Consider the following 17,300-nt stretch of genomic DNA (forward strand, 5'->3'; position numbering starts at 1 on the left):
TTTACAATGTGGTTCGAGCCTCATTTGATTTATTCTCCCTTGACCCTTCTTGCTCTAGTCAACCCATTCAACATTTCCCGGCACATAGTGTTAATTAAATTAAATAGAGTCTATTAACATTACAGTATACAGAGCCAGACCTCCCTGCCAACCCTAATTATTGTAACTGCCAAACTATTAAGGTTGTACACAACATGTGCAGTCTGCATGTGCAGTCTTGAGTTCTTCACATGTTCCTCCACACAGAGATGAATGCATGTAAACAACTCCTGAAACAGGCTGCAGTCAGGCATTCAGAGACGTGCATTGTATATTTATTTATTTTTACCCATGATTAAACTGTACCAGGCCAAGACAGCCAGACTCGATTGTAATTGTTCTGGGGCTCAGTGGTGGAGGTCAGCTTCAATTACATCTCATTCCACCTCTACATATTCACTATCATGCTTTTATTTGTCACAGCAAAAAAAAGAACAATTGGCGATCGTTGGTGGTCAACTGGAGCTGAATGACTATGCATTTCCTCAAACCTATTCAGGCAACATGCACAGCAGCGGCCAATGTGAAACTAGATACATAGCTACAGTACATAGCTCAAGCTGTAATTCAGCTGTAAGTGTCTCCTTCACCGATTTACATGAGCCCCCCCAAAAATGTTCATCAGATAGTCCTTGCTATGTAGACTGCAGACTAAATAATCTATATTTGCTCAACCTTTCCTCAAATTAAAGACGGAAAGGCGGGAGGGGAGGCAAATACTCACGAAGGTGTTCCTTCCTGAGTGAAGCATTAAGAGTTGGCTGTGAAAGTTCTACAAACAAGTTGCTAACAAGTTTAGGATGTGAGTGTTGTATGGGAGGAGGTCAGGACTGTTATGTTAAAACCAGATGGTTACTTAGTGACTATTCTGTCCAGTGTCCACCTTTTTCTCTCACCTACTACCTCAGAAAGGTTCAACTCTCTCTCTCTCTCTCTCTCTCTCTCTCTCTCTCTCTCTCTCTCTCTCTCTCTCTCTGTTTAAGTGTTCTGTCATACGTTATAACAACTGGTTCTCTCTCTCTCCCTCTCTCTCCCTCTCCCTCTCTTTCTCTCTCTTTCTCTCTCTCTCTCCCTCCCTCTCTCCCTCTCTCCCTCTCTCTCCCTCCCCCTCTCTCCCTCTCCCCCTCTCCCTCTCCCTCTCTCTCTCTCCCCCTCTCTCCCTCCCTCCCTCTCTCTCTCCCTCCCTCCCTCCCTTCCTCCCTCAGCCATGGCCTGTGCCTGTGCAGGAGGCGACCATAGCCCTCCCAACCCTCCCCAAGTATGACCACTCACTGGCAGCTGCGCTGAAAACTAATCACGGGCGAAGAAAGGGGATCCGCCAGCCCCTCTTCCTGTCAGCAGAGATGTCAAGGTGAACTTGGGGACTCCTTAAATAACCGGCCCCGCGACCTCTTCACCCCCACCCCGCCACAAAGACTAGAGGAAGCCTCTTGTTTACAAGGGCGATAGGGTCCTTTTGGACTACATGTGGATCTGCAGGGGAGGGCAGCGATGGATTAACTGGGTTTACTGCGCTGGCTTAATTTAGGTGCTGTGCTGTATGCTCTCCCAGTGTCTCTCTCTCTCTCGCTCTTGCTCTTGCTCTCTCTCTCTCTCTCTTTCACACACACAGACAGTCACACACGCACACATCCTTCCATGTCCTAGCTCTCTTTGAAGTGACTCTACCCTAGGTGCATTGGTCTGTCAGCAGGCAGCATGCTCCGAGTGCCCAATGTGCCAGTTGCCCAGTGTGTACGCCACAACCCAGTTGGGGATACTGGAGCCACACTGACAAGAGCAATACCAATTACATTTTGTGTCAACACGACCATTAATAACACTTTGGAAAACTGGCTTGTTTCAATCATTCGTAACACAATAAATACAGTGTATTTAAAGGAATTCGTTTTTATTTTTTCTCCTTTTGGCCCAACTCTTCAAAAGTTTGAATGCAAAATCAAACAATTACTATGAGGTTAAAGTAAAGATTCACATTGGGTGGCTCGGCTATGACAACCATGCCAGACTGCGTGCCCCTGTGGTAGGGGGCTAATTACAGCCATGCCAGGCTGCGTGCCCCTGTGGCAGGGGGCTGATAACAGCTCTCATCTCTGCATATGGATCTCCCTCGGAGCGTGGCCAGGTAAACTGTCAAAACCCACTTCCTCCCTCTCTGGCGGCAGGCTTAAAAGGCCTTTATCCCCCTCCCCGTGCCCCCTTCCTGTTATCAGCCATTCCCCCATTCCCCCTTTTTACCCAGGGTTAATCCTCCCAGATGGAGAGGACGTGAGCTCGTGCTCCAGCTCTTTTCCAAAGCAACGGGCCGTGTTGGCCTGTCCCAGGTCGTTGTCCAACCAGTGATATGCTATTCCAAAGATAGAACCGCAACCCACATTTCCACATACACACACTCACACACTCACTCACACACACACTCACTCACTCACTCACTCACTCCCTCACACACACACACACACACACACACACACGCACACACGCATACACGCATACACGCATACACACATACACGCATACACGCATACATACACACACACACACACACATATACACACACCCCCTCAGCTTAATGTTAGTCACTATTGCACAAAGCAGCTAAATCCTAGGAGTTAGGGTTCTTTAGAGAAGCGGAAATGTGTGTGACGGGGGGGGCTCTCTCTCTATTTTCTCTTTTTCGTACTTGAAAGTCACTTTTCTCGTTTTCATCCAAGAAAGTACCACTAACAATGTGTTGACTCAACTGAAGTCAAGTAATTCGGGGGGGCCTGGATTCAATCGCTCTGTCACAAAGGTTTTTCCTACTTTGACAAACTTGTTAGTGACTTGGTATAATTATGAAAATAAGACTAGCTGGTTTCAAGTTCATATCATACTGTCATTGTCTCTAATGCACTCTCCATGCTCCAGTTTTAGAACATTATAAATATGGATGTAAACACTGCTAATAATAGTGGCGACAAACACTCCCTCACACACGTTTTCCCACTCGTAAATCAGGGGCTTAACGTATACATGCTGTATCCTCGGTTCTAAAAGACACAGACTCCAACAATGCTTCAGCTCTAAATGGATCCTTCCCTCTCCCTTTGTTTTATCTGCCTGCGACACCAACGTCCTGTAGCTGGAGCTCTCATCATTACACAACATCACCTCGCAGCAATATCATGAAAATGACTATACTTTAATTAACTATGCCATACTTAATTAACTATACCATAACAAATAATTTCCTTTACATGTAAAATACATGCATTCATACAACTGCAGGCTTTATCGCTATGATCAATCAATTAAAACAAAACGAGAACATTTTGGAAATGTTGTTCACCCCTCAACAACCGCTGTCACAACACAAGTCATTAACATGAATATGTCTGATTGGTGAATTCTCTGCCAATCAAAACAGTCTTAAATCCAGAGGCTTTTCGTGGGATATTCTAATCCAGGCTAAGAATATATGAGGCTATGGCTTGCAACATGGCTGACAAAACATGTGACCATGACTGTGAGGTAATTGGAAGGTGACACAGGGTCTTACTCATCCCGGCTTTCCACATCAACTCTGTGTTTAGATATGAGAGCATGTGACGCTGACATTCACAGATGTATAGTGCATACATCCCTGCATAGCCAGACGGGGTGATGTGGACCACTCAGCCATCAAACATGTCTGAGTGTTTATTCCAGACAACCTCGTTTCAAACAGCATGTCATGCCAGTGCGGAGGAGGCGGCTGGCGGAAATAGAAATCAGAGGACGGGCTCATTGTAACGCAAGAAATGGAATAAGGAATGGTATGAAACACGTTTGAACACCATTCAATGAACACCATTCATTATTCTATTCCTTTGATACCATTCCCTACTCCATTCCATGGATTACAATAAGCCCATCCACCCATGTCTGCCTCCACCAGCTTCCTCTGTCTCAGTGGTATGACTGCATTGAGTTGTAGGAGATAACTGTGATAAACACATGAAAACGGAGATGTATAAAACATGTTAACTACCTAAACTACCTAGTTGAACTAACATGTGAACTAACCCAGCACTGTTTTAGCCTGTCCTACCAAGAGGTGACTTTTTTCAGAGGCTGCCCACGAACATGTCAAGCCCAAAATACAGCCTGGGCTTCGGGCAGGTGTCCTTCAAGTTAAATACTGTACACACACTGACCTCCAGTTAAAAACAAACCCACAAACCACCACTCAACACTGCAGAGTGCATCACCTCTCCTCTACCAAAGGGACGACGGTGCCTCAAACAGCCAGTCAAGGGAAGCAACCAAACAAGCAGTCACATTACTTTCATGTCGAATTTAAATTGCTGAATCTATACTCAATCTAACCACCTCCTCTGTACTATTAAACAATAGCAACAACAATAGCAATAGCTATATGTTTCTGTACCGAGGTTCTTGAGGACCCCTAGTTAAATGAGGAGCTTACTATGCTCCGGTCGCCTGGCACTGAAAATAAACAACGGAATGGGAGCCATCCGAACACTGTGTGCTGCCCTGATTGGCAGGGGCCAGGTGGATGCTGGGAGGGCCTGTATAGCCATATATACATACACATATCCCAGAATGCACTGTTTTCGGCACCAAGGGTGGCCTGCCAAGGGACAACAGTGTGTCTGCACAGCGTCACGCTCGACTAAACCCAGGCCACCTGTCATTGTTGTTAACTATAAAGAGCTGCATGTCAAGTGGACCAGTGATAACGGACTAGATACAGCGGCCTGTGGAAGTAGTGGGACAGTGAAGCATTTTGTCTTCTTTTGGCACCTTGAAAGTTAAGAGGTTAAGGGATAGATTCTCAGCGTGTATTTGATGGTATTTGTGTACATATTCGTTTCACCATTCAGGAATGACAACACCTTTTTGGCTTGACAGGCATTTCTGGTTCATCAGGTGTGTTCTGTCACATCATTTTTTGCAGGCACAAGTGAGCTTTCAATATCTAGTATTGATTCTAGACTTTGCATTTGCCTTTGGAGTCTTTGAAGACAGGGAGGCCATTATCAGGCTGAAATATGGGACAAAATCGATCAGAAACATGAAGCCTGAAACCTACCAAACTCTACCTTTTGGAACCTCACCTTGTGGAATTCCCGATAGTGAAACCAATATGTACACGAATACCATCAAATAAAGGCTGAGAATCTCTACTTTCTCCTCAGCAATTGTTTGATTTCAAATTTAAACTTTGAAGAGACAAAATAAAAGAGAAAAATCCCATTCCATGTCCCATTACTTATGCAATGGGACAGTGGGGCAGTGTATTTATTGTGTTGTGAATTATTGAAACAAGCTAGTATTCGTGTCATTAATGGTAGTGTTGACACAGAATGTAATTGGCATTGATCTTGAAAAGACACTTAACCCTAACCCTACCTTGAGGTTACCTTTGCAAACCACAAGTTAAGAATTACAAACGGTATCTTACCATCAAATGATTTGGGTCAAAACTAAATCTCTTTTAGTAGGTCAACCTTTCAAAAAAAAGGGGGAAAAAAGTACTCTAACCCTCAGACGCATATTTAACAGCAGTCTGTGCAATGGGATCAGGAACTCACAAACATTCTGGCCATGCAATAAAAACACACACACCATCTGGGAAGGCCCGAGTTAAAAGGCTCCCACACCTGCAAAGAGATGGCCGCTCTCAGAAGCTCTGACAGTACGTCCACCTTAACTTGTTTTCACAGGACCTGCTGAGACACTTACCGGTCAGTTAAAACCCTGGCATCCTATTGACAAGTCCAATTAGCACTAATGTGTGTACGCTCTCACCTCCCTTGGTTCTCACAGGCCTGCTCGCTCGAGCCGATAATGCGCACACACACATGCGCGCGCGCGCACACACACACACACACACACACACACACACACACACACACACACACACACACACACACACACACACTCTTGCCTACCTAATTACTTGATGATTGACACCTGGGGGCGAGAGCAGGGAAACAGGTGGGCTTGGTGACTGAGGGGGTTCTGCCTCATGTTAAGTTTGGCTTGCTGACCACCACTGAAAGTAGAGTAAAGAAGTACAAACTGTCTAGTGTGATGGCTGAGGGTTTCCCAGTAAATATGAGTCAATGTGGGTGACTCTTGCTGGTCTACCCAGGCCCTCTTATTCTAACTGCTGGGTCTGGTGTCTACAGGTCTAGAGTGTCTACAGGTCTAGTGTGTCTACAGGTCTAGAGTGTCTACAGGTCTAGTGTGTCTACAGGTCTAGAGTGTCTACAGGTCTACAGGTCTAGTGTGTCTACAGGTCTACAGGTCTACAGGTCTAGAGTGTCTACAGGTCTAGTGTGTCTACAGGTCTAGTGTGTCTACAGGTCTACAGGTCTAGTGTGTCTACAGGTCTACAGGTCTAGTGTGTCTACAGGTCTAGTGTGTCTACAGGTCTACAGGTCTAGTGTGTCTACAGGTCTACAGGTCTAGTGTGTCTACAGGTCTACAGGTCTACAGGTCTAGAGTGTCTACAGGTCTACAGGTCTACAGTGTCTACAGGTCTACAGGTCTAGAGTGTCTACAGGTCTAGTGTGTCTACAGGTCTAGTGTGTCTACAGGTCTACAGGTCTAGTGTGTCTACAGGTCTACAGGTCTAGTGTGTCTACAGGTCTAGTGTGTCTACAGGTCTACAGGTCTAGTGTGTCTACAGGTCTACAGGTCTAGTGTGTCTACAGGTCTACAGGTCTACAGGTCTAGAGTGTCTACAGGTCTACAGGTCTACAGTGTCTACAGGTCTACAGGTCTAGAGTGTCTACAGGTCTACAGGTCTAGAGTGTCTACAGGTCTAGAGTGTCTACAGGTCTAGAGTGTCTACAGGTCTAGAGTGTCTACAGGTCTAGAGTGTCTACAGGTCTACAGGTCTACAGGTCTAGAGTGTCTACAGGTCTAGAGTGTCTACAGGTCTACAGGTCTAAAGTGTCTACATGTCTAGAGTGTCTACAGGTCTACAGGTCTAGAGTGTCTACAGGTCTAGAGTGTCTACAGGTCTACAGGTCTAGTGTGTCTACAGGTCTAGAGTGTCTACAGGTCTAGAGTGTCTACAGGTCTACAGGTCTAGAGTGTCTACATGTCTAGAGTGTCTGCAGGTCTACAGGTCTAGAGTGTCTACAGGTCTAGTGTGTCTACAGGTCTAGAGTGTCTACAGGTCTAGAGTGTCTACAGGTCTAGAGTGTCTACAGGTCTACAGGTCTAGAGTGTCTACAGGTCTAGAGTGTCTACAGGTCTAGAGTGTCTACAGGTCTACAGGTCTAGAGTGTCTACAGGTCTACAGGTCTAGAGTGTCTACAGGTCTACAGGTCTAGAGTGTCTACAGGTCTAGAGTGTCTACAGGTCCAGAGTGTCTACAGGTCTAGAGTGTCTACAGGTCTACAGGTCTAGAGTGTCTACAGGTCTACAGGTCTAGAGTGTCTACAGGTCTACAGGTCTAGAGTGTCTACAGGTCTAGAGTGTCTACAGGTCTAGAGTGTCTACAGGTCTACAGGTCTAGAGTGTCTACAGGTCCAGAGTGTCTACAGGTCTAGAGTGTCTACAGGTCTAGTGTGGCTACAGGTCTAGTGTGTCTACAGGTCTAGTGTGTCTACAGGTCTAGAGTGTCTACAGGTCTACAGGTCTAGAGTGTCTACAGGTCTAGAATGTCTACAGGTCTACAGGTCTAGAGTGTCTACAGGTCTAGAGTGTCTACAGGTCTAGAGTGTCTACAGGTCTAGTGTGTCTACAGGTCCAGTGTGTGGTGGAGGTGTCTACAGGTCTGGTGTGGTGGCTGTGTCTAGTTATCAAGGGCCTGCGTGGCTGCCCAGGGATACCCTGATGATGGCACCACGTCACGCCAGCTTGCATCACGACCCAATGTGACACAAAATGCCTGCCGACCACAGCCGACAGCCAACTGTGCCCGAAATACACTTCCACCTGTCGTCATGGTGAAGCTGGCCCGAGGGCACAAGTGCAGAAGGAGGGCAACGTTTGGCATGTACAGTATCAAGTGTGGCACATGGTTCTAGACCAGTAAAACCTGTTGGATCCTTGTCATTTGTTGCCCCTCCTAAAACAGAGGCTCTGAAATTCCTCATTGTACTGTGGACAGCGCCACAGCGCCAAAGCCTACTGTATCAACATCCATTTATATCCCCTTTACTTTGATCTGGAGTGTCTCGCCCTCTCCAACCTTGCTGGGACACTTTTAGTGCTTTGTATCATTGGCTTTTATATCTGTAATTGCTGTAAGGCACACACACTTAGGACAACAAAAGCTCACACGAGTTATCAGTAACTCACATCAATCAGCTTTTGCATGTGCAGTTACATGTGTTGGGTGTTATAAAACAGCTAAGATAACCATTGCCACGGCAACCCCAGTACTATGAATGACTGCAATCCATAGTATCACCGTCATATTTTTTTTTTTACGGAGGGCAAACTCTCCACAGCCCAAAGGGATGAAACCAAAGCAGGATTTGAACAGCACAGATTAGTCACAGTGGCTAAGATGCATTGATTACAGCAGAGGTGTGCTCAAGTCAGTCAGAGGAGGGGTGGGGGTGATGGGTGAGAGGGAGAGAGGGAGAGAGTTTTACCTGGTGGACACACACAGCTATGGGGCGCTTCTCTGGCTTCTCGTGTCTTGGGAAGACGAGACTCTAGTTTCTGCACGGGAAAAAAAAACATACATTGACATTTATTGAAAACAAATGACAGCGATGATAATGACATTGGACTCTAACATTAATTAATCTAATTATCTTAATCAAGGTATCAAAGTTTGGCTGTTGACCTCATTAGAATAAACTTGGTGTGAATTATTATTTTGTTTGTTGTTGTTAAAAATTACATTTTATTGACATTTCTATCTTATACTATATGAGGAATGGCAGTGCTCTGTTTATATAATTCAAACATGTGCTAGGCTTGATGTTAGCTGTTATTCTAAGCATCAGTTCAATAACATACATGAGTATGTTATGCCAATGTTGCTACTACTTTCACTGACCAAGATACTGCACATTGGAGGTAGAAAGGTGATCTTGATATAATCGAACAACTAAAAGTGAACATACTACGTGTTATATCCTTCCATAAGTACACCTGAGGCCAGTGAGATACTGTGCCATTACTGTCATGTCAAACTTACCAGACATGCTCATAAAAAACTGTCTGCCTGGAGATAGCAAGGAGATGAAAAGCCAAAACGCTCTCGTCATTCAATATTTAAAAACTCTCATGCAAAATCAATCCCCGAACCGCTTCCTGACATATTTCTCTTAACCCACTTTATATTAATCATGAATAGTTTCCAGGAATATATTTGGTTGATACTGGCAAGCCACCCTCTCTCTTTCAGCTGGAGAACTCTTTAGAAAAGTCAGGCCACTGTGAGCCCGCTCCTGATCTCTAAAACGCCAGGTTTAAACCCTTAACAGCGCACACGGCCATGTCAAGCATTCTTCCACCTGGATAATAGTAGACAGGCCCCTTTTTTTTCTTCCATTGATGCTCCTGGATCCGGCCAGTCAAATATGACACTAAAAGCTGCCACGACCACATCAAGGGTCATGATTGATAACAGAATAGGAGAGACTGCAGAGAGGAGGGGGAATATGTAATGAGAGAACTTCAAACGACTGTTAAACCGTTCACTTCTGCATTGTGTTTGCAGGCAACATTTGCTTTTAAGCCTTTCAACTGAATACGGTGACTTATTTAGGCTGAGAACGGAGAGAGAGAGATCTCTGTGCAGGCTGGCTTGGAGGTGATAACAGGTATTGTGTATGTGGATGGTGGTGGAGGGAGGAGGAAGGGGGGGGCTTAGTTATGATACATACATAGCAGCTGAGGTGCTCACTCCTTTTGGGAAAGAGGGTAGAGAGAAGAGGAGTGATGCGGGGGGGGGGTACATTCTCCGCCTCTCTGCCTCCTCACTTTAATGGTAACCCGATGCCAGAGTTTTTGATCTGGTTTTAACATTCTATTTTAAAAGGATGACAAAACGTTTTACTATCCCAAAGTCAGATTAATACTAAGACCCTCGGACTTCTCTGCCTAGGCTGGGGCCCATGCTATAGAGCAATGGTGTGAGGTACGCCGTCCTCCCGGCCCCTGTCCTGCTCTGGCTACATCTCCGTTACTGGACTCAGGGACTATAGGGACCTCGGGCCGTGCGTATTCCTTAGTCCTTTCCGTGAAACCAATCCCCCCGTTCGAGATGACGAGCTGAGTCTTCTACCAGCCCGGCCCATTAACACATGGGTATCGTCAATCAAACGCTCCTAAACCCTTTAGCACCAGGTCGTATAATGTGCTATTGATCTTTTCCTAATCAACAAGCAAGAGTGTTGAATGTACAGGTGTGATTGATTGATGAATATTGACACTCTGCAGACTCTGCTCCCCGATAGCATGGGCCGTATAAGCAGGGGCGAAAGAACTGAATGAATGCTTTAAACAGGGGGGGGGGGGGGGCTAAATCAATACAAATCTACCATAGACAACCTATTATTCTGAGGCTGTATTTCGTTTGTGAATAGCCTCCTCTGTGAAATATGTACAATAGATACAAGACGAGAACTGTTAGAAGGCTGACAGTCTGGAAATAGATATCAAATATTATCCCCTCAATAATATCCCCTTGTTTTCCAAAGTGCTCTCAGACCTGACCTCTTAGCTGAAGCACTATGAGTCTAACCCTAGTGTATGTGAACACTATGGGCCGGTTTCACAGACAAGGTGAATCCTAATCCTAGACTAAAAAGACTAGAATCCTAACAAGGGCCTAATCCTTGACTAAAAAGCATCTTTGATGGAGATTCTATATTGAAAGTGTGATTTAGTCCAGGACTAGTCTCAAGTCTTGTCTGTGAAACCGGCCCTATGAGTCTAACCCTAGTGTATGTGAACACTGAGTCTAACCCTAGTGTACGTGAACACTGAGTCTAACCCTAGTGTACGTGAACACTGAGTCTAACCCTAGTGTACGTGAACACTGAGTCTAACCCTAGTGTATGTGAACACTAGGGCCGGTTTCACAGACAAGGTTTAAGCCTAATCCTAGACTAAAAAACATCTTCAATGGAGATTTTACATTGAAAGTGTGATTTAGTCCAGGACTAGGCTTAAGCCTTGTCTCTGAAACCGGCCCATGAGTTCAGCCCTAGTGTATGTGAGGCTCTGACTGTGACGAAGCGCAGAGGCCACCTAGGTCACTTCTCCTAGAGTATGTTGTTTGCGTTAGCCTGTCTGACTAGCACGTGGAACAATAAACACACACACACACACACGTTCATTCTTCCGTGTGTTACAATACAGCAATATTACATAATATTACATATTATAAGCAGCGGAGTGGAGTGGAGTTGGTGACTCTGGGCTCAGCGATGGTCTGGCTGGCCAAAACACCTCAACACTACAAATTATGCTGTACTTTACACACCGTTGGGTGACAAATCAGTTGGGACCAGCGCGAGGAACCGGGGCAGGGAGAGACCGTATTTCTTACTTTTCCACACCTCTGAATCTGGACTCAAACTAACACCAAGCTTCAGCACTAAGAAATGTGTACGAGGCTTCAGCCGAACCATTGGAGACCACTTTGTGATTAATTGTTCATGTTAAACAGGCCACTTTTAGGGTGAGATGAAGGTGTGTTCACGGGGTCTGAGCTAACATAAGAGTCACCCAAGACTTTAGATTTTGTTCCATTTTACTGAAAGCACTTTTGAAAGATTACATTTTGATGGCTAATATATATTCCATTCTTTAACATACGCCGTGGTATAAACTGTAATGAAATGTCAGCTTGTAGATTTAATTGAAACATAACTACTGCGCTTTTAATCAGACGCAGGGCAAGAAATTAATTTTCATTTTAGAAGAAAAAAAAGATCCAGAAACATTAGTGAATAAGCTACGAGAAGCTTCCTCTAATCCAACTGTGATTGGAAAATAGTGGGAAATTATTTAAGCCTGAACAAATCACATTTTCCATACAGGATTCCAACTTCTAGTCAATAAAAAATAAAAAAAATAAAAAAAGAAAGTGGGTCTGCACAGTGTTGTGTGAGACACTTTGACGCAGTCCTCTAAATCTCAACCACATCTGCTGTTACGTCACATTAATAATGGGTATTTATATAAACACACCTAAACAAAGAGATGAACCACAATGCTCCAGGCAAGATTGGAGTAGAAGTATGCTCAATGCAAAATGCTGTAGATTAGAAGACTTCTAAGAGATCCGAGGGGTATTTGTGACATACCATATAGGCTACACAATAATAATAATAATAATAATAATAATAATAACTTTTGTTTGTATAGCACTTTTCCTGCACTTTTCCTTGCAGCTCAAAACAATGCCAACTCTAGAGTCCTTCATTTTCACAGTAATCTTACTCATGCAGGAGGGGGCAGATATCTGTCTGTGTTTATAATGTTCTTAATGATCCCATGTGAGAAGTGTGGCCCTATGTGCTACAGCAACGTCGTTCCTGCCGTGACAGTTTGTGGAACCTGTGAGTCTCCTGGCTCCTGCAGTGAGCGCAGCTGTGCATGATAAGTGCATGTCCAATGATGTCCCCAGCGAAAGTGTAGGGGTCAAGATAAACAACGGTAGACTACAGCAAACAGGTGAAGGGAAAACAGAGGCCCTGAGGGACTTCAATCACAGAAGAGATTGATAGTCTAGCTGTGGAACTGGTCAATTAAAGGCCAGCACAAGGGCGCGTTGAAAAGCCCGTTTCAAAACAACACATGTGATCCCAGGGTCAGTCCTGTTATCTAAACCATGATGCGCAGATGATTTGACGCACGCACCCCATCCATGACTGCCAATTCGAACAATTCAGTGTGGGATTAATTAAACTGGATTGGCATTTATAACATATGAATTGTAGCCTATAATTTCCTATGAGATATGGGCTATTGTAAAATGCATATGTCACAGGTTACAATGCAGTTCAATCAAGTTCTTAAAAATCAATAAACACTATAACTTAGAAGAACATTCAAACTTAACCCGATCTTGTTATGACGGGCAACTGGTCTAATTCCAATCGGAACTGAGCAGTCTCCCCAGCCACTTGAGGAATGAGCGAGGTGTAGTGACTACATTATGGGTTCATGTTCTCCTCTTACTGTTGGTTGTGTAGTGGGAGGGAACCAGTTCTGGCACTAGGGGCAGAGGGGAGGATTATTAACGTTGCACCTTCCTGTTTAGATACACGAGTTTTGGTAACCATTTTTCTGGTCCTGTACTGAGAGTACAAGTTGTTGTTTTGATTAAACAGTTATCATTACGTTGCCTACGTCTTTCCTTTTTCCTCCGGCACTACACTGGTGACCCGACGTGGATTTTTGTTAACGTAATTGTGTACAAAAACCAGCGACGAACATTACAATCCTGCAAAATGTCCGGGCGAGGAAGACGTTCGAACCAGCGGCAGCCATCACCATCCCCTGTCAGGGTAACGCGTGGTGCGCACACTCCCACTCTCAGGCTACCAGAATTCTGGGACTCAACGCCTGCTGCATGGTTTGCTATTGTAGAGGCACATTTCAATAAAAGTGACATCGATGACGACGACGACCGGTACAACCATGCTGTGGCAATGTTGGGCAGCTCCACCGCAGCTCGAGTGGTAGGTTTTTTGTCTGCTCCCCCGACGACGAACAAATATGAGCGCCTCAAGGCCCTGCTTCTAGAGACATTTGAACTGTCCACTGCGGAGAGGGTGCGTCGCCTATTTGCCATGTCGGACTTGGGTGACGAGAGGCCTTCTGCGAGCATGGAGAGGATGCTAAACCTGCTCGGTACAGAAGACCCCATGATCCTCTTCACAGAGCTGTTCATGCGCACATTGCCAGCTCAAGTTAGGATGGCGCTGGCCAACACCGCCATCATGGAGCCCCGCGCCCTGGCCAGGGAGGCGGACCGGTTCGTCTTGGCCATGCCTCAACGGTCCCCCGACCTGCTCGCTCCCGCGGCCGCCCCGCCACCCGACCGTCGCAGGAGAGCGAAGGATGACGCCAGACCTTCTGGCCAGCAGGGTAACGCTGCGGGCCATTGTTTCTACCACGCCACTTTTGGCGCCAAGGCCAAACGGTGCCGCTCACCCTGCACCTTCGGACCGACGGGAAACGGCGGGGCCGGCGCTCAGTAGTGGCCCTGAGCGCTGGCGTCACCAACAGGCTGCTCTTCATACAAGACACCGCCTCTGGTCGCAGTTTCCTTTGTGACACAGGTGCCCAGTGGAGCATCATTCCGGCAGAGAGATCGGATATGGCGAAGGAGGAGCGTGGTCCGCAGTTGGCAGGCGCGGACGGCACACCTATCTGCTCTTACGGCACTAGGGCGGTGGACGTGTGCTTCGGAGGGCAATGTTTTTCGTGGGATTTTGTCATAGCGGCTGTCACATTTCCCCTCCTTGGTGCGGATTTTCTGTGCGCCCACAACCTGTTGGTGGACGTGGGGAACAGGCGCCTGGTCAACTCACAGACTTTCGCTTCATTCGCCTGTACGCAGGGGGAGGCGGTCTACAGCGGGTGGTCCAATACGCTCGCCGAAAGTGACCAGTACCTTCGGCTGCTCGCCGAATTCCCCGACCTTACCAAGCCCACCTTCTCCGCGCCCACGGTGAAACACGGAGTGGAGCACCACATCGAGACCGAGGGGCCTCCCCTCCACGCCAGGGCCAGGCGCCTCAACCCGGAGAAGCTGGCCATCGCCAGGGCGGAGTTTGCGCATATGGAGCAGGTGGGCATCGTTCGGCGCTCGAGCAGCCCCTGGGCGTCTCCCCTGCACATCGTCCCTAAGTCAGACGGCGGGTGGCGCCCATGTGGGGACTACCGCCGCCTCAACGACGCGTCCAAGCCTGACCGCTACCCGGTCCCACATGTCCAGGACTTTTCAGCGAACCTGGCAGGCAAACGCTTCTTCTCCAAAGTGGACCTGGTACGGGGGTACCATCAGGTGCCGGTGCACCCCGAGGACGTCCCTAAGACGGCCGTAATCACGCCATTTGGGCTCTTCGAGTTTCTGCGGATGCCGTTCGGCCTGAAGAACGCGGCGCAGACCTTCCAACGCCTCATGCACTCGGTGCTCCGGGACCTACCATTCCTCTTCGTCTACTTGGATGACATCCTCGTCGCAAGCACCACGGAGGAGGAGCACCTGTCCCACCTCCGGGCCCTTTTCACACGGCTCAGCCAACATGGGCTGATTGTCAATCCGGCGAAGTGTGAGTTCGGACGGAACGCCATCGACTTTCTCGGGCACCGGGTCTCCGCAGAGGGGGTGACCCCCCTCCCCTCGAAGGTAGAAGCTGTCGCTGCTTTCCCGCGCCCCAGCACAATCAGCGAGCTCAAGGGGTTCATCGGGATGGTAACCTTCTACTATCGCTTCCTCCACCACATCGCTCACATCCTGCGGCCTCTGTACGATGCCCAGAAGGGCAAGACTCTGAAGCAGCCGGTGGACTGGACGGCGGAGCGTGTCAAAGCCTTTCAGGACACCAAGGCGGCCCTGGCCCGCGCTGCCATGTTGGCCCACCCCTCGCCCTCGGCACCCACTGCTCTCACCACGGACGCCTCTGACTTTGCTGTGGGAGCGGTGTACGAACAGTGGGTTGGGGACGCCTGGCAGCCTCTTGCATTCTTCAGCCGCCAGCTGTCTCCCAGAGAGCAAAGGTACAGCACATTCGACAGGGAGCTCCTCGGGCTGTGGCTTGCTGTCAGACACTTCCGTTTTTTACTGGAGGGCCGCGAGTTTACGGCCTACGTGGACCACAAGCCACTCACGCACGCCATGTCCAAGGTGGCGGAGCCGTGGTCCGACCGCCAACAGCGCCAGCTCGCCTACATATCCGAGTTCACCACAGACATCCAGCACGTTGCTGGGAAGTCCAACCAGGTCGCGGATTGTCTCTCCAGGGCGGTGGTTGGTGCGGTCCAACTGGGTTTGGACTACGCGCGCATGGCTGCAGACCAGGCCGCCGACCCCGCCGTCCAGGCTCTCAAGTTGTCGGACACAGGACTGCGCCTAGAAGAGGTGGTTTTCGGTGACGCAGGGGCCACGCTCCTGTGCGACGTCTCCATGGGTCAGCCACGACCGGTGGTCCCCGCCAACTGGAGGCGCCCCGCCTTCGAGGCGATACACGGCTTGTCTCACCCTGGTAGGAAACCGTCCTCACGGCTGGTGTCAGAGAAATTCGTCTGGCATGGGCTCAAGAGGGATGTGAGGGCCTGGGTTGACACGTGCATCGCCTGCCAGCGCGCCAAGGTGCATCGACACGTCAAGGCCCCCCTGGAGCAGTTCTCTGTGCCTGAGCGGAGGTTCGATCATGTAAACGTGGACCTGGTAGGGCCGCTGCCCCCCTCGCACGGATACACCTATCTCTTTACCATGGTGGACAGGACGACTCGCTGGCCGGAGGCAGTTCCGCTCTCCTCAACGACAGCCCCCGACCTGGCCCGGGCGTTCATCGCGGTGTGGGTCTCCCGCTACGGCACCCCTGCTGATCTCTCCTCTGACCGTGGCTCACAGTTTACTTCAGAGCTGTGGGCAGCGGTGGCGGAGAATCTGGGGGTCAAGCTCCACCGCACAACCGCCTATCACCCGCAGGCGAACGGGCTCTGTGAGCGTTTCCATCGATCCATGAAGGCCGCCCTTCGAGCCAGCCTCACGGACAGCGACTGGCTTGACAAGCTGCCGTGGGTCATGCTGGGGCTCAGGACAGCGCCTAAGGAGGACCTCCAGTCGTCGTCCGCTGAGCTGGTGTTTGGACAGCCGCTGCGGGTCCCCGGTGACTTCATTCCCAAGTCAACGGAGCCCTGGTCCGCCGCCGCTCAGCGCGCCTCCCTGCTGGACAGCGCCAGGACCTTCGTCCCGGTCCCGACTACGCAGCATGGTGTCCCTACTTCGAGGGTGCCCCCGGAGCTGCACTCAGCGAGGTTCGTTTTCATTCGTCATGATGGCCACAGGACTCCACTACGTCCTCCTTATGACGGGCCTTTCCGTGTCATCGAGGCCGGAGCCAAGAACTTCATGGTTGACATGGGGGGTAGGCCTGAGTGTGTGTCCGTTGATCGCCTCAAACCGGCCCACTTGGACCTTGAACTGCCCCTGGACTTGGCCCTGCCACCGCGCAGAGGCCGGCCTCCAGTCCTACCTCCCCTGCCGCGCCCTGGCCATTCCCCCCTCCGACCCCGACAACCCCCCGCAGCTCGCGAGCCCCCGGTCGTCG

At 48.7% G+C, this 17,300-nt stretch overlaps 1 protein-coding gene across 1 annotated transcript in view; it reads right to left on the reverse strand.

Annotated features, from left to right (window-relative positions):
• Positions 1 to 17,300, reverse strand: part of col13a1 (collagen, type XIII, alpha 1) — a gene marked incomplete at both ends in the record, with an annotated part of 97,740 nt that overhangs the window by 79,444 nt on the left and 996 nt on the right. The window contains one exon of the mRNA XM_080531957.1: positions 8,643 to 8,712. Coding sequence (XP_080388083.1) covers positions 8,643 to 8,712 — 70 coding nt within the window. The remainder of the gene's footprint in view (positions 1 to 8,642; positions 8,713 to 17,300) is intronic.

Source organism: Nansenia antarctica (genome assembly GCF_963989245.1).
Source record: "Nansenia antarctica genome assembly, chromosome: 1".
Taxonomy (NCBI): Eukaryota; Metazoa; Chordata; class Actinopteri; order Argentiniformes; family Microstomatidae; genus Nansenia; species Nansenia antarctica.